Below are 26,606 nucleotides of genomic sequence, written 5' to 3' on the forward strand. Positions count from 1 at the left end.
TATAAAAAAATAAAAAAATATAAAAAAATATATTAAACATCTACATCGGTACTATGACTGCATCAGGATTGATACTGTGATTCTTAGTGTTATACAACAATATGTTAACATCATTGACAGTTCAAATTATCGACAGTTCAAATAATCAGTTCAAATAATCAGTTCAAATAATCTGACAGTGGTTGGGTGGGTTGGGAAGAGTTTTGAGCTCAAGCTGTGAGTTTCTAAGTAAGGATAGTAAAGGTATCATAAAAAGCACGAAAATTCTATTCGATCATTCATCCCCACGGGCTGTAGGGAATTAAGTTATTTGATCCAGAAGAATTCAGATTTCAGACGTTGTTTAACAGGATCCATATCGCAGCGATGTGGGAGTATCTCAAGTATTGTAAATCTCAACTGTGAGATTTGGTGAAGAGCTTCAAGCCAGTGCATGGCAATGGTGGATTTGTTGTTCATGGTTCGAATGCTACTTTTATGTTCTGATATTCTCACTTTGATTTTACGTTCTGTCTGTCCAACGTAAATCTTGCCGCACAGGCATTTAATTGCATAGATGACATTGGTAGAGTCACATGTACCAGAATATTGTAGGTCAATTTTATAGCCTTTATTCGGATGCATAAAAACATTACCAGTTATTACATTATTGCAATGAATGCAATTTTGGCATTTGATCATTCCTTTGAACGATGGTTTTATTTCCTTTTTAATGGATAGAATTTCCTTGAGATTTTTGGATCTTTGGAAGGTGAAGGTGACATGTTCATTGTATAAGTTTTGTAAATCAGGTTCAGTTCTGATTAAATCCCAGTGGCGATTGATGGCTTTTTTGATTCTTTGTGATGCTGTTGAATATTTCAAAACACACACTGTTTTTTGTGTTGCTGAGCGGCTGGATGTTTTAAGCAATCCTTCTCTAGTCAATTTTTCTTTTTTTTTCAAAGATTCTTCTAGTATGTCTTTTGGATATCCTCTTGAAGTATACTGTTGATGCTGCTCCATTAATGATGTTTTAAGAATATTTTCATCAGAAGTTATTCTTTTTATACGATTAAATTGAGAAGTTGGTAAATGTTTTTTCAAAGAATCAGGGTGAAAACTTTGGAAAAGCAGGCTGGAGTTTCGATCTGTAGGTTTCTTGAACACTTTAGTATGCAGTTGGTGATTAGTGATGGTGATGTGTACATCCACAAAGGATATAGATTCTTTTTCGATTGAGTGTGTAAATTTGATTCTTGGATTCACATTGTTCAAAGTTGCTATATTTTTGATGAGTTGCTCTTTGTTTCCTTTCCAGATTAGGAATATGTCATCAATAAATCTCTTGAACATTATCAAATTGTTAGTCCAATCTGCATTGTGTAAAATGTTTTCAGTTTCAAATTTGGACATATACAGATTTGCATATGAGGGGGCCCCCCCAAAACCCATTGAGGTACCGTTACATTGATTGTAGTAGTGTTGTTTCCATTGGAAATAACTATGGTAAAGCGAGAAATGCATCAACTCGATTAGAAAGACTTTTTTTTTTAAACCTTCATTTATCAATTTTTATTTAGCAGAACACAGATATAGTGGTTACATTCATTCTAGTTACATTCAATAGTCAAACGTATTGGTGCATTTTCCCGAGCCAGTGAGTCAAGCAAATGGAACATATCCATGAGTTTCATTTCTCCGTAGTCATATACACTCCGCATCTGTTCGTACTTGTAATCCCCAAGGCAACAAAATAAATATTACAGGTGCGGTCGATTAGTCTTATACAACTATATTTTCTTTAACCTTCAGCAGTGCATAGCATTATACAGTGAAAAGGATACATGGTGCCCCCCCATCAGAGCTAGAAGATATATCCATAGGAGTATCTATCTACAAACCTACAGCTTGGCTGTCATCCTCCGACCCCTCATACGACATCACAGTTTTCATCAGATACATCTGTAGAGGACCCCAAATGTCTCTCGGCTTGCTCCGAACGGGCAGTAGATCAGCATAAATATTGTGTTGATCTTGGCAGTACACTACGTCATCCAGCCATTCCTTAAACTTCGGGGCTCTTCCCCTACCCCACCGACATGCAACCCTCCTTTTTGCGAGCAGCAGGACGACATCTATAAACCTACGAATACGCTTAGGTATAGTCAATGTATAGCCCAACAGCATAGCCAGTGGGTCCCTATCAATTACCCCCTCCGTCATGATCTGCAATGCATCGTGCACCTGGTACCAGTATGCATACACCGCAGGACACTCCCATGCCAGATGGATGAATCCCGCCCCTCCGCATGGCATCGTTCGCATCTATCATTATTCGCCAATTGGAACCTCAGTTTCCGAACCGGCGTGTAATAGAATCTTTGTAAAAACTTATAATGAATAATTTTGAGCCTACAACTAGATGAGATGTTGGCAGTAATAGTGCAGCAATATTTCCATTGATCGTCGGTAATTTCATCGCCTATGTCCAAACTCCACAACTGGCGCGCTTGATTCTCCTCCCCTACGCGCTGTAGCCGGGAGTTATTGTACAAACTGGAAACAAGATGTCGGCCGTCTGACAACAGCATAGCATGCAATGGTAAAACTACTTCTGGTTCATCCGGAAAGTGTGTCAGCACGTCTTCCAGCCCCTGTCTCAGCCTAATGTAATAAAATACCTCTAAGGGAGTCGGTGTCACCTCTTGAAACAGCTGTTCTCTAGTGCGAAATTGCCCATTGTGGAACAGGTCACCCCACGTGGCTATCTTAAACTTCTTGCACATTAATTGAAATCCCACCTCCTGCAGAAGCGATAAACGGGGGTGATATGTGAGTGGCATTACGGGGGAATACAACAGTGGGGTGTGGAGAATTTTCGCCAATCTACGCCATGCGTCAATCGTGCAGGTCACCGTGGTGAATGGTGTATCTATAGTTTCTACCGTACCTTGTATCATCCCGCTGAGAGGAAGAGGGCGTGCAACAGGGCCGGACTGAGAACCAAAACCGGCCCTGGCAAAGTGCTCGGCCGGCCCCCTGGGGGTGTGACCGAGCTCTTTGCCGGGGCCGGTTTTCTGCCGATTTTGTTACAGGGCCGATTTTGCAGCTATGCTGCAAAAACGGCCCTGTAACAAAAACGGCCCCCAGGGCCCAAAACCGGCTCCCACCCTTGCGGCGCACCGGGGGATTGCCCGGTGCCCGCAATGGCCAGTCCGGGCCTGGCTTGCAACCCAATCTTCTGCCGCTATTTGCGGCATGAAAGGTGTAGGATGCATCCAGTGGTAAGCATACTGCGCCTGGGCACTTACATAATAAACCTCGAAGTCCGGAACATCGAAACCCCCCTTTTCATAGGGCTGTGTCAGAAGTGACCACCGCAACCGCGGCTGTTTACCCCCCCAAAACAAATGAAGGAGTTCCGATCTCAACTGCTTAAAAAATATGCTCCAGGGTAATAAGGGATATTTTGAAATAGATATAGAAAGCGCGGTAGCACCACCATTTTTATGAGCGACGCCCTACCCACCATGGATAGCGGTAGTGACATCCATCTGGAGACGTTGTCAGCCAACTTAGTAATGGCCACGCCATAATTAAGTCTAAGTGTTTCCTCTTTATTAAGAGATATTACAATACCTAAGTAGCGCAGATCAGTGTCACACCATTCAAGTGGGTAATCCAGCTGGAATTTCGTTACCGCACCTGTGAGCGGGAAAAATTTTGATTTTTTCCAATTTATTTGCACGCCAGATAGCCGCCCGAAAACTATGAACTCGCGCAATATAGGATTAAGGTGAAGCTGTGGATCTTTTACATATAACGTAATGTCATCTGCATATAATTACACCCCTATCTGACATTGGAAGCAATTGAAAGCACCTTCCCTATGCAATTGACGTATTCGACATGCCAGCGGTTCTATGGCCATAGCGAACAGCAATGGAGAGAGGGGGCAGCCTTGTCGAGTGCCCCTCGTTATGGGTATCTGGGGTGACAGTACACCATTGATAAGCACACTAGCAACTGGTTTAGTATAAAGCAGTTCTATCCACGCCACAAATACCTTGGGAAACCCCATTCTATGCAATATAGCAAAAAGGTAGTCCCATTCTACGGAGTCGAACGCTTTTGTTGCATCAAGAAATACGGCAGCAACTGGGAGCTCCGGGGCTATAGTAGGAATCAGAGAAAACAACGTTCGGAGATTATGAGTTGTAGCCCGTCCTGGTACAAAGCCAGCCTGGTCCGGTAGCACTATCTTCGTCATAAGCAGTGTTAGGCGTGTTGCAAGTACCTTAGCAAGTATCTTTGCATCGCAATTGATGAGGGATAACGGCCGATACGAGTCCGTGTCCATCGGGTCCTTGCCTGGCTTCAACAGAGAGGTTATCACTACCTCCCTCATCGATCCCGGCAATTCCCCAACTTCCAAAGACTCCTCAAAGACTTCCTTAAGAACTGGTGCCATAATATATATGTAGCATTTATAGAACTCAGCGGGCAGTCCATCTAGTCCCGCCGCCTTGCCATTAGTCAGGGACATAATCGCTTCTCTTATCTCGTCCAATTCTAATGGAGCGTCGAGAAACATCCTATGGACATCACTCAACCAACAGAGCACGATATCATTTAGAAAACTCCCTAAGTGCACTCCATCTGTGTGTTCAGAGGTATATAGTTGTCCATAGTGTGCCAAAAATTCCTCCTGTATTCTCTGCGTGTCCTGACATCGTGCACCTTCTGGCATAACAATCTCCATTATGTTAGTACTGAAACGCGGTTTCTTTGTGATCGCCGCCAGTATTTTTCCTGGCCGTTCCCCTTCACAGTATTTACGCGCAGTCCAGTGTTTCCCCTTATATTTGACCTCTCTAGCTGCCTCTTCCTCATATTCCGAAAGCTTGTCCCTAAATTTCTTGTGTGCCCCGGGATCTCCATCTCTCGTCATCACAATTTCTAGCTCTTTCAGTTCTCTTTCCAACTTCCCTATTGTCCTTTGGATGTCTCTCAACACCCCGCAGCTCTTGGAGATGCAAAAACCACGCACAGTGACCTTAAATGCCTACCATATTATTTCCACACTGTTGACCGAGCCCTTGTTTCTGGGGAAAAAGGCCGCTATTTGTTCTCCCAATTCCGACTTGAACACCGTATCCAGTAACACTGAGGGGAACAATCTCCATGGAGAACTCACCCTATCTTGTCCCTGTACAGCCAATTGCACCAACACCGGGCAGTGATCGGAATACGTCCTGGGCAGATGTGCCACCCGCCCCATTCCTGTGGACAGTCCACGGGACACAAAACAATAATCAAGCCAAGCCCACGTGTTCGCATGTGTCGTAAAATGAGTACCTTCTCTATGCTCGGGGTGAGTAAACCGCCAGCTATCCACTAATCCAGCTTCTTCTATTATACCCAGTAGTATATCCCGTGCCTGACGGTTATACTGTCCACAGCCATCGGACCTGTCCGCTCCCGGAACTAGTGCTACGTTATAATCACCCCCCCAGATGATATGGGTAGCGCCCACTCCCAGCACGAGTCCCCACAGTGTTGTGAAGAAATCTGGTGTGTCTACATTAGGGGCATAGCAACTCACTATCACTACCGTATCAGTGCCCAATCTGCCCCACAATATCACATAGCGTCCATTAGGGTCCAATATCTCCCCCATCACATGCAATTTAAGTGATTTCTTAATGAGCACTGCGGTCCCCCTAGCATATGAGGAATATGACGAGAATTTCCTAATCATTGCCCATTTACTTGCGAACTTGGGTTCAGAGTGCGGGTGTATATGCGTCTCTTGTAATAAGGCTATTTGCACCTTGTGTCTATCTAAGTATGCAAGTACATTCCTACCCTTTCTGGCATCGTTGAGGCCGCGCACATTCCAGGACAATACTGATATTTTGTTTGCTACTTCTGCAGCCATAATCCTTAGTGATGACTTTATCAACCATTTCACCTATTTGCTGAGACCCCTGTCCAGTGGCACCGCGACACATCCTCCAACGAATTTCTAATTGCACTCGTAACCAAATGTCATCGTACCCGCTTCCCAAGCCCCCTCCCCCACCCACTGACATCCCCCAACTATGTCAGACAGTCTCCGCTCCCCCCACTCCCTCCCCCTCCCAATACCAACATCAACGCACCCCAATTTTAGTTTCCATTCCACGAGTACTGAGGGCTTGTCCATCTGCGTGTGATACCACCCCGGCTGACTGACCCCAACTTTGTCAGCACATCCCCACCCCGCATTCCTACATATTCGACAAGAGCTATGCCATACCTCCTCCCTCCAACAAGCCGTCAGGTCCAGTTCAGGACCAGCCCCACCAGTCTCATCTCGGTCAGCAAAGAACATTAGCAGCATCATCAAGTAGTTTCCCGCTCCCCCCCACCCACTGAAGCGTCCCCAACACCGCTAGCAAACAAACCAAAAGCTGCAGTGCAAAGAACTTTGTAAATGGGGTATTCCCTACAGGGGTCATCTGAGGTACACACATTGCCACCCCCTACTCCTCTCCCTCTGACCTGAGCCTCCCTTAGAGGGCATTAAGAGGGGAGGGGATGGTGCCTGGCATACTTTATCACCTAGTGTTCAATACCCGTCCATAGCATATTCAGTCTTCCACATTGTCAGTACGTTGCCGTAGTCCCCCATTGATTATATGAAGGATCCCTTCGACACCCAGACAGCAACATAACCGCTAGAACATTGTCTCACTGCTCATCTGGTATGTTTGGACCGTCTTCATCTTCCCCGACTTCGTCTCTATGGTGTCCTCCTCGATCACGTTTCAGTGGTTTTATGAAATCCTCCACCTGCTGCGGATTCAGGAAAAAATGTTGCTTCGCCTGGTGGGTCACCCTGAGCTTCGCTGGGTACAATAATGCATAGTCAATTTGCAACGCACGTAATTTCTTTTTAACTTCCAGAAACTTACGTCGCTGTTCCTGCACGATGGGTGTGAAGTCCGGGTAGATGGAAAAACCCACACCCTCGCACGACATCTTTTGATTGTTCCGTGCAGCACGTAGCGCAGTGTCTCTGTCGCGATAATTTAGAAGCCTTGCAATTATCGGCCGAGGCGGGGCACCAGGCTTAGGTCGCGGGCCTAAGGAACGAAGGCTCGACTATAAACTGTTTGGAAAAAGCCTCTGCTCCTATCGTCGTCTGAAGTAGCTTCTCCACATATTCCTCCATGCGTCCTGTGTTGGTAGATTCTGGTACACCGACCACCCGGATGTTATTGCGTCTGCTGCGCGCCTCCAACTCCTCATTCTTCGCAGCGATCACTCTAAGGACGTTGTCCATCCTTGTAAGTCAAGTGGCATGGGAGGCAGTGGTGTCCTCAGTATTCGAGATCCGTCTCTCCACTTCGTCGATGCGCTCCTCTTCTGCGCAATAGCATCCATCCTGGAGGATAACCGATTGACCTTGTCCACCACTGTGGCGAATCCCTGCTTCATTTCTTGAAGTATCAACTGCATATCCGGAGCACCCATACTGGGGCCAGTCCCCGCCGTTGATGGGCTCTGAGCTCCGCCGGATTCCGGTGTCGGACGTACAACCTTCCTCGACGCAGGTGCAGAGTCAAAGGATAGTTTGGGCTGCTTATTGTCCTGTCGGCCTATCTTAGAGCGTTTATAGGGGCTCGAAGTGGCTGGAGATGTCTCCCCAACCCCACTGTTGCGGGACCAGCGGGAGCCTTTGTGCGCGAACAGAGCCAGCTCTCAGGGTTGTTTCCGCATACATGGCTCCGGGACCTCAGGACCCCTCAATGGCGATGATTGGTTATCTCACAGCCCAACGAACCGTGCCAGGAAGGGTGAGCCACGCCACTCCGTTCACCTAATGCCAGCAACGCAGTCGACCCCAGGCAGGCACCCGATAGCGCCAGGTGGGGGCTCAATTTACGAATCCAGCAGGTGCGTCCAACCCGATGAGTGTTGGCCCTGTCGCAAGTTGAATGCAGTGCTGCCATAGCACTATCCAGCATTTGCCACCAGCGCGTTCACAATTGACTGCTCCGGTATGTCCCCACAGGCAGCGTCGGGATCACGCCAACAGAGCACCGAAACTCAAGCCTCTAATGTCTCAGGTGCATCCAAGCCCAGGCTCCCTCTCGACCTGCTGCCAGGCTCCAGGCCTACATCACTCTCCAGTCCCCCTCGTGTGGTGAGCGCTCGATCGTTCCACAAGTGCGATCCCACCGCTCTGCATACTTCGAGCTGTGTTATGATGCCGTAGCAGCCCCTAATCTAAGTCGAGAGCAGGGCAGGGCTTCGTCACCCTCTCGCGACCGGCACCTCTCCGCTCGTACCTTCTTCGTTCCACCTGGCGCCACCTCACTCCGCCGTCAGGACCCTCGCAGCTCTCAGGAATTCAGTCGCACGCCTGTTGGTGGGTCGCACAGGTCCGCTATGCACCCCAGCGCCGCCTCAGTTGCTCTCGCCACACAATCCCAGCAGGTCAGGGTTCCTCACTTCTCCACTCAGTGCCAGCGCCTACAATCCCCGCAGGTGTCTGTAACAATGGCGGTCGTAGCACACAGCAGTCCTCAGTGCCTCACCGCAGTTCGTGCCCACCGAGGACTTCTCCTTCCAAGCAGCAGTTAAGGCGATCTCTCAGTACTGGCCAGCGCTCATAATTGCCGCTCCGACGCCTCGAGCACCCCCACTCCGTCGCAGTTCTTCGAGCAGGTCACTCGCCCGCAGGTCCTTCACTTGGAGGCCTGTATGCCTCGTGGGCGCCACGGTGTCACGTAGCAGCTGTCCCCAGTCGCGCGGACAGGCAGGCTCCGCCCCCGTTCCCGGGCAATCACTCCGTTGCTGCCAACTCCCGTGTCCGAGGTCCGACGGTTCTCAAACTTCGACCGAAGGTGTATGCAGGGGTGCGCACCAATCGTACCGATTTTTATCGGGTTTGAAGGTGGCAAAGGAGGATAAATACCGGATATTGAGCTCAGGCTGCAGGAGCCTCACACAAGTGCGGCCATACTGCGTGTGCGCCCACTAGCGCCCCCCAACTCGATTAGAAATACTTTATTGGCTTCACAGTCATCTTCTTTCAATAGATTCCATTCTAGGGCTTCAAGCCCTTCGTTGTGTGGGATTGAGGTATATAATGCGACGACGTCCACAGTACATAACCAGTATTCTGTGTCTTTATTCATTTCAATGGTGTTGAGGAAGTTGAGAAATGACGTTGTGTCCTTAATATATGTTTGACATTTTTGTACTATAGGTTGAAGATGGTGATCAACATATTTTCCAATACCTTCCGATATTGACCCACAAGCTGACACAATGGGTCTAAATGGTGGCTTGTGTGGATCTTTGTGAATCTTTGGTAGCATGTAGAGCTTAGGTCTCCGTGGGAATTTAGTTTCTAAAAAGTTTTTTGTTTTCTCATTGATCCACTTCATTTCTAATGCATGTTCTAAGATTTGAAGTAGTGTTTTTTTGGTACTCAATTGTCGGGTCAGATTCTAGAAGCTGATAGGTATCTTGGTTATTGACATGGTCGTTTACACTGGTTTCATAGAATTTAGTATCCATAATGATTAACGCTCCTCCTTTGTCTGCTCTTTGGAAAGTTAAGTCATGATCGTTTGCTAAGGTTTTCAATGTACTCCATTCTTTCTTAGTTAGACTAGTCCGATTAGATTTAGTAAAATTGATCTTTTGTACTTCCGTGATGACTGATCTCTCGAAGGCTTCAAAGGTTTTGTGAGAATATGGGGCACAGAAGGTGCTTTTTGGTTTAAATTCTTTGATGCTGATGGTACCTTAGTTTCAATGATCTGAAAAATCTGAAAAGAGCTATTTCTGTTTCTGGAAGATTAGTATTGTAGGTCGGGACAAAAGAGGTTCCCTTATTAAGCACTGCTATTTGGGCTTTAGTGAGTTGTTTTGATGATATGCTAATTACTAGGTCACTTTTGTTGTTTTCTGACTCCTTGTTCTTTTTGCTATCTCTTCCTCCGTTTCTTCTGCCCCTCCTGTTTTTTCTGTAGGAGGTGCGTTGGCAGCCGAGCTTATCTCCAAAAAATGCTTCTTTTGTGATGTGCTTTGTTGCGGTTGTTTAGTGAGCAACTCATCAACAATATAGCAACTTTGAACAATGTGAATCCAAGAATCAAATTTACACACTCAATCGAAAAATAATCTATATCCTTTCTGGGTGTACACATCACCATCACTAATCACCAACTGCATACTAAAGTGTTCCAGAAACCTACAGATCGAAACTCCAGCCTGCTTTTCCAAAGTTTTCACCCTGATTCTTTGAAAAAACATTTACCAACTTCTCAATTTATTCGTATAAAAAGAATAACTTCTGATGAAAATATTCTTAAAACATCATTAATGGAGCAGCATCAACAGTATACTTCAAGAGGATATCCAAAAGAAATACTAGAAGAATCTTTGAAAAAAACAGAAAAATTGACTAGAGAAGGATTGCTTAAAACATCCAGCCCCTCAGCAACTCAAAAAACAGTGTGCGTTTGGAAATATTCAACAGCCTCACAAAGAATCAAAAAAGCCATCAATCGCCACTGGGATTTAATCAGAACTGAACCTGATTCACAAAACTTATACAATGAACATGTCACCTTCGCCTTCCAAAGATCCAAAAATCTCAAGGAAATTCTATCCATTAAAAAGGAAATAAATCCATTGTTCAAAGGAATGATCAAATGCCAAAATTGCATTCATTGCAATAATGTAATAACTGGTAATGTTTTTATGCATCCGACTAAAGGCTATAAAATTGACCTACAATATTCTGGTACATGTGACTCTACCAATGTCATCTATGCAATTAAATGCCCGTTCGGCAAGATTTACGTTGGACAGACAGAACGTAAAATCAAAGTGAGAATATCAGAACATAAAAGTAGCATTTGAACCATGAACAACAAATCCACCATTGCCATGCACTGGCTTGAAGCTCATCACCAAATCTCACAGTTGAGATTTACAATACTTGAGATACTCCCACATCGCTGCCATATGGATCCTGTTAAACAACGTCTGAAATCTGAATTCTTCTGGATCAAAAAACGTATTTCCCTACAGCCCGTGGGGATGAATGATCGAATAGAATTTTCGTGCTTTTTATGATACCTTTACTATCCTTACTTAGAAACTCACAGCTTGAGCTCAAAACTCTTCCCAACCCACCCAACCACTGTCGGATTATTTGAACTGATTATTTGAACTGATTATTTGAACTGTGGATAATTTGAACTGTCAATGATGTTAACATATTGTTGTATAAGAATCACAGTATCAATCCTGATGCAGTCATAGTACCGATGTAGATGTTTAATATATTATTATTATATTTTTTTATATTTTTTTATATTTTTTATTTTTTATAATTTTCATTTTTATATTCAACTTTATAATAAGCCTTCCACATACAGTCATTGTGAAATTTTATGCTTCATCATTGACAATTAATCTTGCGGTTTTCAGTATGTATGGCAAATAGCACAGTGATTTATCAGCGTAGAATGCATTCAATCGCATTTAACTTTATTATTCAATATTCTCTTAACATTTTTTGCGAGAGTCTATCGCTGATACCAAGTGATCGGAACTCGATCCAATCAGAGCGCGTCTCGTATATTCGCTTCATTTTAATTTCTAAACGCCAGATTAGCTCGATTAGTTTTTAAGTTCTCATATTTTTGGGATCCCCTGACTGTTGTTGATCATTCTTATCCTCGGATAATGCTCAAAACGACTATTTATATGACTTCGATTAATAGCTGTTAATCACGTGACCATCTATACGATTTATAAGAAGCAATCTCATTGGCTTCTCATAGAACCAGCCTTTTTTGAAACCCGGAAACTCATTACGCGTCTTTAAGAGTAAGTTTGTCAGAGCGATCTTTGATTTATGTTAGCGGTTTAACATATCGCCAATTACTATATTTTGCAGAGTTAAGTATAGAGTCCCCCTTTACTTATTAAGTTAGTTTTCTATTCTGGATGTAAACATGAAACTTTTCATTCACGGCAATTGGATGTATAGGTTAGCCATGAAGGTAGCACTGGATGTTAGTATAGAGTGATATCTATTTTGGAATTTTCACATATTTATCTCTACAGTGATGATCTATATAACAACATCCATATTCTGTGATTTAGATCTGTTAAATGTTAAACACCTTAATCAAGTATGTGCACAATACATTTATGTAATTCCATTTGCGAATTCCACACGTTAGAGTATTGACATTTAAGTTTGTTAGTCTCAAGTTTCATGTTATTTTACTGCATTGTACATCGAATGACTAAATTTACAAATGACTGCATGTATTCATTTAAATAAGCTTCTGATGTTATGTTCAGAATGCTAAGGTCCTGTACGTTTCTTTACAGACCCCTGACGAAGGGTTAGTTTGATAACCCGAAATGCATTGGGCACAATGAAATGTAATCCTTATTCATGACTACAACGAATTTTTGGAAAACTATTGTTTTGAAGAATACTTAATGATCAAATAAAGAAAGAATGTGATACCACTATAAGTTCTTTGTGGAATATATCAAGAGAGAATAAACATATCTAAGAAACTTTTTCATTTCATGTCAAAGGAGCACGCCCTTCGTGATAATATTATCACAACACTCAACATTTGATGAAGGCACTGAGAGACACAGTGCGACAAGGTCTGCGCCAATACTAACCATCGTAACACTATCGATTAGCACAAGGTGTGCACGGAGATAATAAATCATTCGGAATATGAAAGAAGGCATCCTACTTATGGATGGAGCTCATCAACTCTCTACATCAAAAAAGGAAATAATGAGGTTGAGTTCATGTTTTATTGGTCAAGATGAAAACCTAAAAACACCCTTCTAGAAAAGCATGGAGGATTTAAACAAAAGGGCACACCCACATTTTTGTCTTAAGCACCCTTGTTAGCCATGTCTGCAAATCTGGGCTCAATGAAGCCTACTTATGAAAGCTGGCAGGGGATAGTCAACTTCATTTATTTGTTCATTGCATACATCTAGGCAGAAATGACAGCTTCTCTTATGATAGCTTCTCAATAAAAGCATATGCCAGTAAGCGGCCAGGTGCTACATCAAACACACAACATGTCTACTTCTCTTGTGTAGTCTAGAATTAAAAATACCGATGATGCATCCCACCACTGCTAACAGGGACTGGAAATAGCTTCACTGTATCTGGCAAGTGTAGGCTGGGTGGGTAACATCTTGCAAGGAGTAAGTCAGAGATTGCCCTATTCCTGTAAAAAATACAGCCCCTGGACTGGACTGTTCACCACCTGGTTTCACTTGGACAAATGATATGGCCCCAAAGCAAGAGTGTGTCTAGGTGCTGGGGGGGGGGGGGGGGGGTCAGGGGGGCGGGGGCTCAGTTGAGTGCTGAGGTCATCCGAAGAGCCAGGTCTTGAGGTCCTTCCTGAACTGAGGGAAAGGTGGGGACTTGCCAGAGGTAGAGGGGGAGGTGGTTCCAGGCCTTGGCTGCGAGGTAGGAGAAGGATTTTCTTTCCGTTCTAGTCTTGTAGATGCATGTAGATGCAAGTGCAGGCTGTGTGGGTAACATCTTGCAAAGAGTAATCCATGGGCTGTAAATGACTGTGCATTCCCAGTGCTTTCTGTCTGAATCTGCAATAGACACACTCTGGCTTTGGAGCCATATCATTTGTCCAAGTGAAACCAGGTGGTGAACAGTCATGGGGCTGTATTTCTTACAGGAATAGGGCAATCTCTGACTTAAAAAAGTCTATTAATTCACCATGTGTTCTTTATAAAGAACAGACAAAGTTTTGGAGCATGATAATGATTCACAATAAAGAAAAATATGGTTACACGCAGGGCTACTTGCCCACAAAAGAGATAGTAGATCAATTTAGATTAAAGCTTTCCTTCAAAAACACATCCTGATGTGCATCATGCAGTGCAAGTCCCACCTACCACTGGAGCAAGATACAGGTGACAGCCAGACAATCAATCAATCAAGAGTTAGTAAACCGCAACCCGCAAGGGTCTCAAGGTGCTGGGGGGGTGGGCGGGGGCTCAGTTGAGTGCTGAGGTCATCCGAAGAGCCAGGTCTTGAGGTCCTTCCTGAACTGAGGGAAATGTGGGGACTTGCCAAAGGTGGAGGGGGATGTGGTTTCAGGCCTTGGCTGAGAGGTAGGAGAAGGATTTTCTTTTCGTTCTCGTCTTGTAGATGCATGGAACAGGGGTTAGAGCGAGATCAGCTGATCGGAGGTGTTTTTTGGGTACGTAAGAGGAGAGGTGGTTGTTCAGGTATTTCGGACCGGTGTTCTGAAGGGCCGAGTAGACACAGAAAGCTAAGGTGGTCTCTTTTATCTCCTACTCCTCCACCTGCTCAATCTCAGGAAGCTGATGTCAAAAAATGAGTAAGCAGTTCGGAGGACGGCCTTCCAGTGGTTAAGGCACTACTTCCCTCTTGTCTACTATTTCAGAATAGTTTCCAGCTCAATCTACCTCACTAGGCCTTAAGAAAAAATAAATTGGTCAGGAGCATTTGCACCGGAAGAAGAGATTTTTCCCTGGCATGGTCACAGTGCTTCTCAGTCAAACACTGGTGTTCAGAGAACAAGTATAGACATACTTCTCTTCACGTTATGGTTCTGGTGCGGCTCTGTGAGTGCAAGATCCATTGGGGAAAACAGCAGTGCACACAACGAAAAATAATCTATAAAAACTGCCAAGGATTGCAAGTATATCCATTGCAAGCAAAATAATGTATATACTTACCGGTGTGTGCTCTTCCCACTGTGGTTCACAAATACTTGCTATGCTAGTCACATATATGGGGGGGATGTTTACATCTAGGATATGCGTTCCTATCGGAAGTGTGCACATGCTGAGCACCCGCCTTTTGTAATTAAGGAATCCTCGGGAAGCTTCATAGGTTGCGTCAGCTTCAACAGAGCACTTAACACCCTAATTCCCAGAACAATGAGCTGAAGACCTCTCCTCCTGATGGACACAAAGCATGGTCATATCAGCCATACCCAAGCTTAACATACACAGATGTGTAAAGGAAGGAAACATACTCTCACTCTAAGCTAAGAGGGGTGGAAACATTTTGCAGTGACAAAGTAGAGTGACATGGCAAAAGACAGCACCGTAATATATCATTCTGGAGCATTTGTAAAATAAGCCACAACTCACACTGAGCTCAGTTTTACAATGTTAAAAGACATTGTACAAGTACCAGAATCCAAGATGCTGTTAGATAAAAACAGAATGGCGGTGACACATTACATTGGCCTACAGGCGGATGTATGACGTTACAACGCATACTTTTACATCGCATGCCTTTACAACGCGGTTTTTACATCGCATACCATTACAACGCATAATGCTTTTAGGCGCTGGATAGTGATTTATTTAATTTACTATTCCAACTCCAGTCCCCGTGGATAGTAGGGAAGGTGTTGGATAGTATATTAAATACATTCCCTATCCTAGAGCACCCCCCAGCGCTATGTGTTGTAATGGTTTGCGTTGTAAAAGTTGCGTCGTAATGGTAGTGCGTTGTAAAAGTTTCGTTGTAATGGATGTTTCCCCCTACAGGCTGGTACAGAGGTGCCTGTCTCCATGGGTGCACTCACCCGCGTAAATGTAGGACACTGATGAGGAAGAGGAACGGCCTGATCTTGTCAAGAGGTCCTTTAAAACATGACATTAAGGCCTGCCTACACACACCACACACACACACTTTCACTCACAAACACGCACCAAACAAAGATAGACATGCCCCAAAAACACAAATGACTTGCTATAGGTCAGCAGTGAATAATTACCTATGTATCCGTTTATCTTGCAAATAGTGTGCTTGTTTGCAGTTTTGCGTTAATGTTAAAGAATACAACTATTGTACCTGATTGTGAATTTTCCACTGCGTACTTGTCATCTCGATGAATCTTGTAGAGCTAAAGTACAAAAAAATGCAAAAAACGAGTGTAAGGGATCAGTGACTGATAGACGTGACACAATGTTGTCGTCTTCCATATCAGATATCTATCTTACAGCAGAGTTAAGGTCACACAACTCAGCGCCTAGAAATGATTAAATTCATAAAGCACTACACCCACAGCCACCTAATCACTCATATGTCCTCATTGCGATACAATATAATTACATAAGGTGGTAATAGTCTCACCACGATAGAAAACAATTAAATTACAGTAGAATAAAACCTTTCTGTTACCATCCCATGATTAACCATGTTTAATTATTTCACAGCAGCTGACAAGTGCTACTGGTGTGCCCATGCCATTTTTGGCCCTCCTCCCCAAGCTTCTGTCCCAGCATAATGTACTGCTCCCGATATTTTTACACGTTTTATTCATTTTTTATTTCTTTTTGACGTCCAGGCATACTTTTTGCTACTGTTTCACTTTAATTTACCATTCTAACATGGCCGGCCGCCATGTTAAAACAGTGAATTAAAAATGGTTAACAGATATTATCACATAATGCTGACACATGATGATGCGTGTATAGATCAAAGGGAGAGAGAGGACTAGATAAGCTAGGCCCGATCCCCTGTTTTATATGTACATATATCAATAAGGACTAGCTAGTTAAGTAAAAATAGAGAGAGAGACTCTGTTAGGTACGTCGTGGAGCAACATAGAGTGGGGAAAAGGCATTGCTTTCCTCATAAAGCCCTCACCCACCGACCTAGTCGGTGGCATGCTTCATCATTGTGACCGCACAAGACGCTGGAGGTCATAATCAGTACTCCATTACGTCTCCTTGCCTTTTTATCTGCTAGCAGAGGCCCAGTTCATTAAAGATAAACAAACCCTCGGGTGCTGGGACCTCCTGCATAGCTTTTAATCTACACCTTCTCACCCCTTTTCACCGCACACTCAGCAACATACCAGCTCCGCAGTCTCCTGGCGTTGAAGCACACCCGGGGCACATTCGGTGCCACTGTGGTGGGCCCGATGATGAAGCATGCCACCGACTAGGTCGGTGGGTGAGGGCTTTATGAGGAGAGCAATGCCTTTTCCCCACTCTATGTTGCTCCACGACGTACCTAACAGAGTCTCTCTCTCTATTTTTACTTAACTAGCTAGTCCTTATTGATATATGTACATGATGATGCGTGTCATGAAACATGTGTGTGCATGCTTACTGAGCAGTGGTGGCTCGCAGAGCGAGTGCTGTGGGGGGGTTGAGCGAGGCGTGGGAGGGGCAGGGTGGGGGGGCAGTGCAGTCAGAGATACGATGGCAAAGAGTAAAGTAAGTAAATAAAGGAATAAAACTATTTACCTTGCGCTCGCAGCATCGCCAACTCGGTGGTGTAATTCTGATAGAGCGTATTGATATTGTGGAAATTGTAGGGGTACATTATATTATATTCACTAATAGCCCGTACCTGCATATATTCATATGTGTGTTAATATAGTTAGTAAATTGTGTTGTAATAATCGATGGTAAATGAAGTGTTAGAATGAGTCATGCCATTTAAGAAAAGTAAAATGGCATTTAGATGGAATCATGTAATCCTCGATGTTCATTGCAAATGCCTATCAAAGTAGCTCATATGTAATGTAATGCATTAGATTTAGACGTGCACCATATTAAAGTCTGCACACGTAGATATGATCGATAGTGCCTCAAACGGGATGAAATGTAGTGCTTGTAGATGCAACATTTATAAATGTGTGTTTAATTCGATGTCAAAAGGCCTAGATGGAGTATTTACTAGGCCTTTCATGCTGTGAAATCTCATCTTATCAAAGGGGTTACCCGTTAAACCATATAGGCACCCGGGAATACAAACTGAACTTATATATAGTGGTGCCAATGGTACCAATTGTCTACGTCTAGTTGCTCAGACAGATACCATGAATTAACTGTCTTCAATTTTAGCCAATATTTCTAGAACTAATCAATGCTATGAAAGGCCTATTCGTATTTCTTATGTTAGCTGGTTTGTGTAGGCCTGAAATGCATTTTCCCCTGGTAAAGCTCTCATTTGGAGGCAGTCGGCTAAATTCATGTGCGTGCAATGTTGTTTTGTTCTCATGTTTCTGTTGCAGGTGCAAGGATGTTGTCCTCGTTAGTTAGACTAACGCCTTTTGTTTTAGGAGTTAGGTATGGAGGAGACCTTTAACAAAGTATTCAGGAATGCTGATATTTGGGAGCCGATATTCTTCCTTGCTGAAGAGGCCTGAGACCTAAGGACACACCAACCGTTGCTGGACCAAGTATACGTTTTGGTGGAAAATAACTTACGAGAGGTGCCTGGCCAGAGGAGGTGTTTCAGGGGAGTGTGTTCTATCAATTGTGTATTTTGCATTAGTGTCAGTGCCCAAGGGATGAGAGGGGAGAGAGCAGTTAGAAGGGCAGAAGGAAGGGATTGACTCCTAGAAGAAACTCTTAGAACGAACTCTGTAGTTTTGGCTACTGACCCTTACAACGTGAGTGTATTTCTTAGGAAGTCTTCAAGAGCTGACACCTTTTCTTGATTTTGCCTGGGAAATGCTAAGTAGGGATGCCACTTTAGGGATAGTGTAGGGATAGATTAACAGATTTCTTTTACAGCCACTAATTGAAGGCTAATATAGATGTTGGGGCAGTTGTTGCCTGTTTAGTATTTTTGGAGTTGCTCATTATTTTGATGCTGTACCGGATTAGACTGATTCGTAGGATGAACTTTGTATTAGTGCCTATCTATTTTTACAACCTCATCATGAAGTGCTTGTATGTGAAGTTATTCTTAGCTTTGCAATAAAACCCCTAAATTGAAATCCGGAGTCGGTGATCCTTCCCTATTTTTACTTATTTGGTCCATGTTAGTTAGTCATGAATGTACTGCCTCTCCCCTTTACACTTCTCAGCAGGTAATAAAGATCTAGTCGACCGAGGATTCTTAGTGAAACTTTCATAGTGGAATCCGGCGTTATCAATTCCATTCAGCAGTTCGGGCTGTAGCCGTGTCTAAAGTTCCTATAGGAATTAACATGGGGACAATGTGTTTTGGGACCCGCTTTTCCTCGGCCTGTGCTAAATGGATCACCACAAAACTTTGAAGACAGCAGCTGAAGTGAGCGTTGTATTCGGTTTGAAAACTTCACTAGGATTCGTCAAACACAGCCAAAGTTGTTGGCAAAACAAATATAAAATTCCCATGGAAACTAGGTCCTAACTAAAACTACCTACTGGCATCCACCAGTAGGTTATATATATATAGATAATCAGTGTTCAATTGTTTTCTATTGGTGCATATTTCAGTTGCAGAGTGTTGATGGTGCAGAAGGATGCTCAATATAATAGAGCCGTCCTCCACCTAAACCTGGGAACTATCCAGAGTGCCCTGCTTCCTTTTTTGCATAAAGTATGCACCACTCTAAGCGTGAGAGGGTATTATCTTGACTTATACTGAAGCTCTGTTATGCCTGTACTAAGCTGTACCTCTCTGATGAGCTCCAAACAGAGCAAAACATGTGTCAGGGGTTGCTTTTATTCATTACAGGTTGGCATAGATGGTATTTTGCTAATCTAAATAATAATGTTCCTGGAGTTGTAAAATGCTTTTGTTATTTTTAAGCTCCACCTGGATGGCACTACCTAATCCTACACTTAAAGACTTTACAGTAAAAATGGCAAATGAGTTTGCCACTTTCTAGCTCAGCATGGATTGCATAGTGCTAATCCTATAATTTAAAAATCTGCTAGAAAAACAGACATTTATGGTGAGCATATTCAGAGTGTCAGTGAAAGTGTAGGGTGATCCATATAAAGGAGGTGCTCTCCACTGAAACTTGGGAACTACCCAGAGTTCCCTGCTTCCTTTTTGTATATATAATTTGTATTTAATTTAATTTATTTCACAGTTTCCTATGGGATGTTAGTGGTAAACCCTGCCTCCACTGTGTTCAAAAGGAACATATTGCAGTACCAATGGCTGCCCATATATGGTGGTTGACTTAATCAAAGGCTGGCATGGATTACATGTAAGACTGGTCATTATTAGGGTTGTAGTGGAATAAGAAGTGTATTTTGTGAATAGAAAATGTCTTACTCTTACATGGGTGTGTGCATGATTAGCATGCCCCTTACTAAATCCTTCTTTAAAATGTCATAATACCCACCATTTTTGTAATAAGAATTCGCCATTTTGACACCACTCCCCCTTGTCCCTCCCACATAAACTACTAAATCCTATACATACATGTGTGGAAATCTTCATAACCAAGGGGAAAAATAAACATACAGAAAAGATAGGCGAAGCACAGGTGGAGGTAGCTAGCTGTAGGTATGTGAATTGCATTTTGTACTAGATAAAGTAGTACTACTGAGGTTCTAACTACATGCTCCAAAATGTCTCCTAAGAATCTGGCCATAATGCATCAAAATAAAGATTATGTATGTGCTACTTGGCTGTCCTGAACATCTGGCATACATTATGGCTATCAAACACACAAAAGGTGATGGAAGGAATGCTTGCAATTTGTCGAACCACTGGCAGTCGCTTGGGGGAAACGTTTCTTTTGCTCACCAGGCCACCTCAGTTTGTACCCAGCCATATGCAAATCAACCTTCACCCTGCTCCTCATGGGAACAGTCCTGCTCAAACTGCTATGCCAGATCCTCACAGAACCGGAACACAAGCAACCTAGGACTGGTTTTACACTGACAAGGGCTCATCAGGCAGGTATAGCTTGGTTTCAGTGGCTCAGTGATGACAGGACCCACGTCTGGGCATACCCTTTCCACTGATTGTTTTTAATTTAAATGATGAATTAGGTGGAAACAATTATTATTTATCAAACGCTGATGCTGTGAAATGAATGCTCAACATTGAACCCTTCATTAAACTTTCACTCTATTATTAATTTTTCCAGACCTTCCCTTTTTATGATATTTGGCTTACTAATGATGTAGATTTAAAAAAATACTTTATTTATCATTGGCTGTTAACAAACAACGGTCTTTGAGATACATGGTTGTATGTTTCGAATTGATATTTATTTATGGCAGTTCAGCATTTAAAAATTGACAATATGCAATAGGAAACAAGACTCCAGGAGATGTGGTTCCTCTGCAGGTTTGTTCAATAGTAAATAGGGTGACAGAAGGGATAGAAGGACTTAGGTGGCAGTATCTTGACTTGTGGAGTATGAAGGTGACCTAGCAGGAAGTGAGTGGGGTATAGATACCAGGGAAAGGACATAGCTGCGGAGTGGTTGCCAGATTTCTTTAGGTATGATAGTGGAGGGAAATAGCATAGTGCATATCTCACTAATTGGATCACAATAAGTCATGCTTCTCATCCAGGCTTTGGTGATAGGTTGCACTCTACTGCCTCAGTGAAGTGCAATCTCCCTCTTTGCAAGTAGTAACATGATGGCAGAGAATCTGCCAATGTTCTTTGGGATAGCTGCCACATTTACCTAGAAGTGCTAGTAGGGGAAGGTTCAAGAGTGATAGAAATCATGCAGGAGAGGATTGTGAATACCTCAATACAGAAAGTGGAGACGGGTGAATAGGTAAAAGTCAAGTGGGCAAAATCTGCCTCAGGAGATCTGCATGTAGGACATAGGGATGATCTTGATGGGTCTAGCTTGGCCAAATCAGCGGGGATGTGTTGGATCTATGTAGGAAAGAAGTAGCTTGTGCCAATGATTGGGGGAGACTAATTTCATCTGTATACAACATTAAGACCAGTTTCCTTCAGTTATGGGGTGGCTCAGATCTGTCTGACATTGCTGCCTCACTCTGTTCTCATGGGCACGTCTAAGGATCATGCAGGCGCGATAGAGTTTGGTTATCATATGGGTCACTTCGGGGTCTGTTATTAAAAGTGTGAAGGAGAAAATCATCAGGGGCAACTGGATACGAGGGAATGCAGGAGCATAGTGTTCCAAGCAGTCGTCTAAACATAAATGTATTCATGTGTGTGGCATCAGTGAATCTGGGGACCGCCAAATTGCTTGAGACATGGCCGTCTGGGAATACATCAACCATTGTATACAGGCTGAATTTTGTTAAGGTATGTTGTATACGTTTTTCTAATGTTAACGGTAGCCATGGGTTTTGTGAGATCGGAAGTGCAAGAGAGTATAAGAAATAAAAGCCCAGAACCAAAGAAAGTTTCCGCCAAGCATGTTGTAGATAAAATCTGGATATCCAAAAGGTACGGATTAAGACAATGAGGTAGCAGAGCTTTTAGCGTTGTTGGGTCAGCTAAGTCTCATTCTTAGGGCAGGGGAAATCAATCCGAGGCCTGCGAATGGCCCATAATAATTTCCAAAGGAGACTATGTTTGGTATCAAATAATGTATTAGTCAATGGAATGGTTATATAAAAAAAGAAATACAGAATCATGGGAGGATAACCATTTTAATAATAGTGATAGAGCCTGCCATCAAGAGAGAGCTGAATCCAGCACTCACTTGGACGGTATCTCTGTTGATTGCAGGGCCATAATCAAAGCAGATGACTTGTTCTTTGTCTCTATGTAAAGCAACACCTAAATATTTTGTGGAATCGCAGCACCATTAAAGGGGGTATTCAACAGAAAAAGTATAGTGGCATCCAGAAGGGGAAAGAGCTCGGACTTCGCCCATTTGATATGTAGTCAGGAGAGCCCTTAAATCAAATAATTTCTCGCACCAGGGGGGCTAAATTGACAGAGGGATGCCAAACAAACAGTAAAATGTCAATGACATACATGGAAATACGAAGGGGTCCCGGTATAAAGAAAAGAACATGGTGCATGTAGTGTTCTTGAAGATGGTAGACCAAAGGGTCCATGGCTATAATAAATAACAGGGGTGAGATAGGGCAGCCCTGTCTGGTGCTTCTGGATATGATGAAGAGCTCTGAAAGGGAGCCATTCGCCCTATTGTGAGCAGTAGCATTTGAATACAAGAGTGATACAAGATCACAGGACTCCCAAGTTTCATGAAGGAAAGGCCATTCTAAAGAGTCAAAACCCTGCTCGGCATTGAGAATGGTGACACAGTTAACTCTGGGGAGAGTCTACTCAGAATAGTGAATACGGTGCTCAAACTGAGCAAGGCAGACCTATGGGGAACAAATCCCGATTGGACGGGAGAGATAACTTGCTCGAGTAGGAGTGATAATCTGGTGGCCATTGCTTTAGATTGGATGTTATTATCGAAATTGAGTAAAGAAAGCGGCCTGTAGGAGGTGCAGAGTTGAGGGTTTTTTCCGGGTTAAGAAGTAATAAAATCACTGCTTAACGCATTGTGGGAGATAGACACCTACTGTCTAGAGCCTCTGTGTAAACATATAACAGCGGGGAGATGAGAATTCCCTTATGCGCCTTAAGTAAGGCTATCCAGGCCTGGGGCCTTGGAGCCATCAAGGGAATCAATTGCATGACTAATTTCATCAGCGCCGAAGGGTTTACTTAAAAATTGGGATTGTCCTGTAGTGTGCCAAACCACAGTTATTTACACAAAGTAGGGTGTGTGTACAGTGTTGATAGGGTCCAAGCGTGAAGTTTAGAGGTTTTTATAGTATGACACCAATGTTCAGATGATGTCCTCGCTGTTGGGAACCTGAGTCCCACCAGGAGTTCAGGAACGCACTCAGGGCTCCGATTGGGATGCAGGAGAGGAGCCAGGGTGCGATCCAGGTGCTCTCCCTCTCCATAACTAGGAGCTGCGGAATGTTTGCCAAGATAAGCGGTCTCCTTAGCGGCAATGTCCTGGAACTCCGAGAGGAGAACCAACCGTTCATGCAGGGAAAAGGAATTAGAATGGGGGAGGTGTTCCTGTCGAATGCAACAAGTTTGGCCTCAATCCGTTCTAGACTGTTTCGGATGTCTTGTAGCATGCCTGTGTGTTTTGAAATGCAGATTCTGCGAGTGTACACCTCAAAGGAATCCCATAGGGTGGCCAGACTGTCGACAGAGCCCAAGTTAATTTTAAAGTATTCGAGAATGAAAGACTGTATCCAACAAAGCGTAAGAGAGGAAGGACCATCGCCTCTCCCAACCTCCACCATAAGGGAGGGTTAGTAGCAATTTAACTCGGGCATGATCGGACAATGTACGTGTTAATGTATGTTTATCTTTAAGCCATCAACCAGCATTATTGGAGATAAACCAGTAGCCCAGCCAGGAATACACCGCATGAGGGGCAGAGTAGAAAGTGTGACCAGGTGTGTGGAGGTGCTGGAGGTGCCAAGCATTTTAAGCAAATGAGACTCGAAAATGTCCTGAAAAACCCATAATGCCTGTGGCTTACCACCAGGGCATGTATTGGTGGTATCTAATGGGGGGTCAACAATTAGATTGAGGTCTCCTCCCAATATGACAATGTCAGAGTCAAATTTACCGAGGAGGGCAGACACTCCTGAAAGAAGGACGGGTCGTCCACATTAGGGGCATAAACATTCAATAAAAGAACCCTCCTACTCAGAAAGATTCTGGATACCAGGACATAACACCCATGGATGTCTGTAGAAGGGGTATGATGGTTAACGGGGAGACTTCTATGGATGAGCATGCACACTCCATGGAAATATGTGCTACAACTGACATCCTGGGGCCAGAGGATACTGCAAACGTAGGGGAGAATTGGGGTGGAAGATGTGTTTCCTGTATTTATGCCACCTTACGCCATGTCGATTAAGGTATGATAATACCTGCTTAACTTTATAGGTGACGGTCATGGAGGTCGAGTCTTATGTATGAAGCCATGGAATGTCTTGTCCAATACATTATAAAAAAATGTGAAATAAACAATAAATAATTCCCACTAAGATCAACATTGTCCCACCCACATTGGGCAGTAGAGACCCAGCCAATCCCAGCAAATTCCCTACAATAGACAATAAACATAAACCATAACATGTGAGATATGTAGTACTCCCTGGGGGACAAACAATGCTAGAGCTAATGGAGTGGTAGAAAATGTATACATCAAAGAAAATTGGGTAACTGATGAGGTGATATTGAGGCATATTATAGCAGTGGTAAAGTACAGCTCAAGATCACCATCTGTGCTTATGGTAAACATTGGACATGGGACAAAGTAGTTGAGTAGTTCAACCAGAAGGAAAGAGGCCTGTACCAGCTGAAATTAGGAGGTCTGGAGAGGAGTGTTTCGCTGTGGTGCAGGATGAGGAAAACTTGCTAGGGCCCAATTGTTCGCAGAAGGGGAGCACCTTCATCGGGTTTCAAAGAAATAAGCCTTGCTATCCACAATCACTCAAATCCTGGCCAGGTACAGAATGCTGTATTTGAGGCCATGGCTATAGAGTTGGACCTTTGCATCACTAAACTTACGCCTTACCTCTTGTACAGCAAGTGTGAAGTCCAGATAAAAAGAGATCACGGTGCCTTGATATTGTAATGGCCCATGTTCGCGGGCTATCCGAAGTATAGTGTCACGGTCAATATAATTTAAGAGGTGGGTAACAATGATAAGTGGAGAAGAGCCGGTGTTGGACAGGGAACCAATGATCTGTGGGCTCTTTCAACAACAAACATAGATGTGAAATGTTGGGAGCCAAACAGTATGGTGAGGATTGAAGTAACTGTGGGACATTAGCCAGCGCTGCTTCTGTATTTCAAAGACTCATGAAGGAAGTTTTGGAAGGGTGTACTGGTGCAATTGCTTTCCAGGATGATATTCTAATTTTTGGGAAAAGCTACGAGGAACATGAAAAGAATTTGGATAACATATTAAAATGTGTACAAAATAAAGATTACATTTTGCTTAAGAACAGACCACAAGCTTTTAATCAACATGTTAGCTGCTGGTGGTGGTAGAACATTAACAGCTCGTTTGGCACGTTTGGCTGCCAAATTACAAGAATATCAGTGCGTTGTAGAATTTGTTCCAGGGCGTTTACACGTACATGCTGATTGCATGTCACGTTTACCTTTATCTGATGCTCCTGATACTGACAACAATGGTGTTGATCTTGATGTAGCTTACACCACTGATGATGTTAATAGTGGAAATACTAATGTACTACCTTCAGATGTCATTTCTGAAACTGATTGGAAGAATGCTATGTGTGAGGATAGTACCCTATCCAATGTTGTGAAATTTTTACAGGCGGGTTGGCCTGAAGAAAGGAAATTAACTGGTGAACTTATGTTGTTTTGCAAGATCAAGGATGAGTTCATGTTTTGTCAAGGTTTTGTAACAAGAGGGGACAAAATTGTTCCTCCCTTTAAAATTAGAGAAAGAATTTTGACCATGGTTCATGAAGGCCATATGGGTAAGTCCAGCACTAAACAACGAATCAGAGAATTTTATTGGTGCCCTAGTATCGATAGTATGGTTGACAAATGGGTTAGACGGTGTCTTCCTTGTTCCAAGAGTGATAAATCAGTTAAATCACTCTCTGTGGATGTTCATTCTCCACACCAACACTTGTAGAATGAATACAGCCAAGAGTAAAGAAACATTCCATCTCTAGGAGTATTCTAAGTTGGAACACCACAAGGAGGTTTCTTACAAAATAGTCTGTGCACCCCATGTTTGATCATTCCATGAGGTCAACTATGCAAATGTTGTTCCGGTGAGAGGTGCCTCCAGGCCCTAATTTTCAATAGCTAGTGCCTGTTT

At 43.4% G+C, this 26,606-nt stretch overlaps 1 protein-coding gene across 2 annotated transcripts in view; it reads right to left on the bottom strand.

Annotated features, from left to right (window-relative positions):
• Positions 1 to 26,606, bottom strand: part of PDE8B (phosphodiesterase 8B) — a 1,092,370-nt gene that overhangs the window by 207,123 nt on the left and 858,641 nt on the right. For both annotated transcript variants that reach the window (XM_078677318.1, XM_078677317.1), the window contains one exon: positions 15,911 to 15,962. In XM_078677318.1, the coding sequence (XP_078533444.1) occupies positions 15,911 to 15,962 (52 nt within the window). The remainder of the gene's footprint in view (positions 1 to 15,910; positions 15,963 to 26,606) is intronic.

Source organism: Lissotriton helveticus, chromosome 2_1 (assembly GCF_964261635.1).
Source record: "Lissotriton helveticus chromosome 2_1, aLisHel1.1, whole genome shotgun sequence".
Classification (NCBI taxonomy): domain Eukaryota; kingdom Metazoa; phylum Chordata; class Amphibia; order Caudata; family Salamandridae; genus Lissotriton; species Lissotriton helveticus.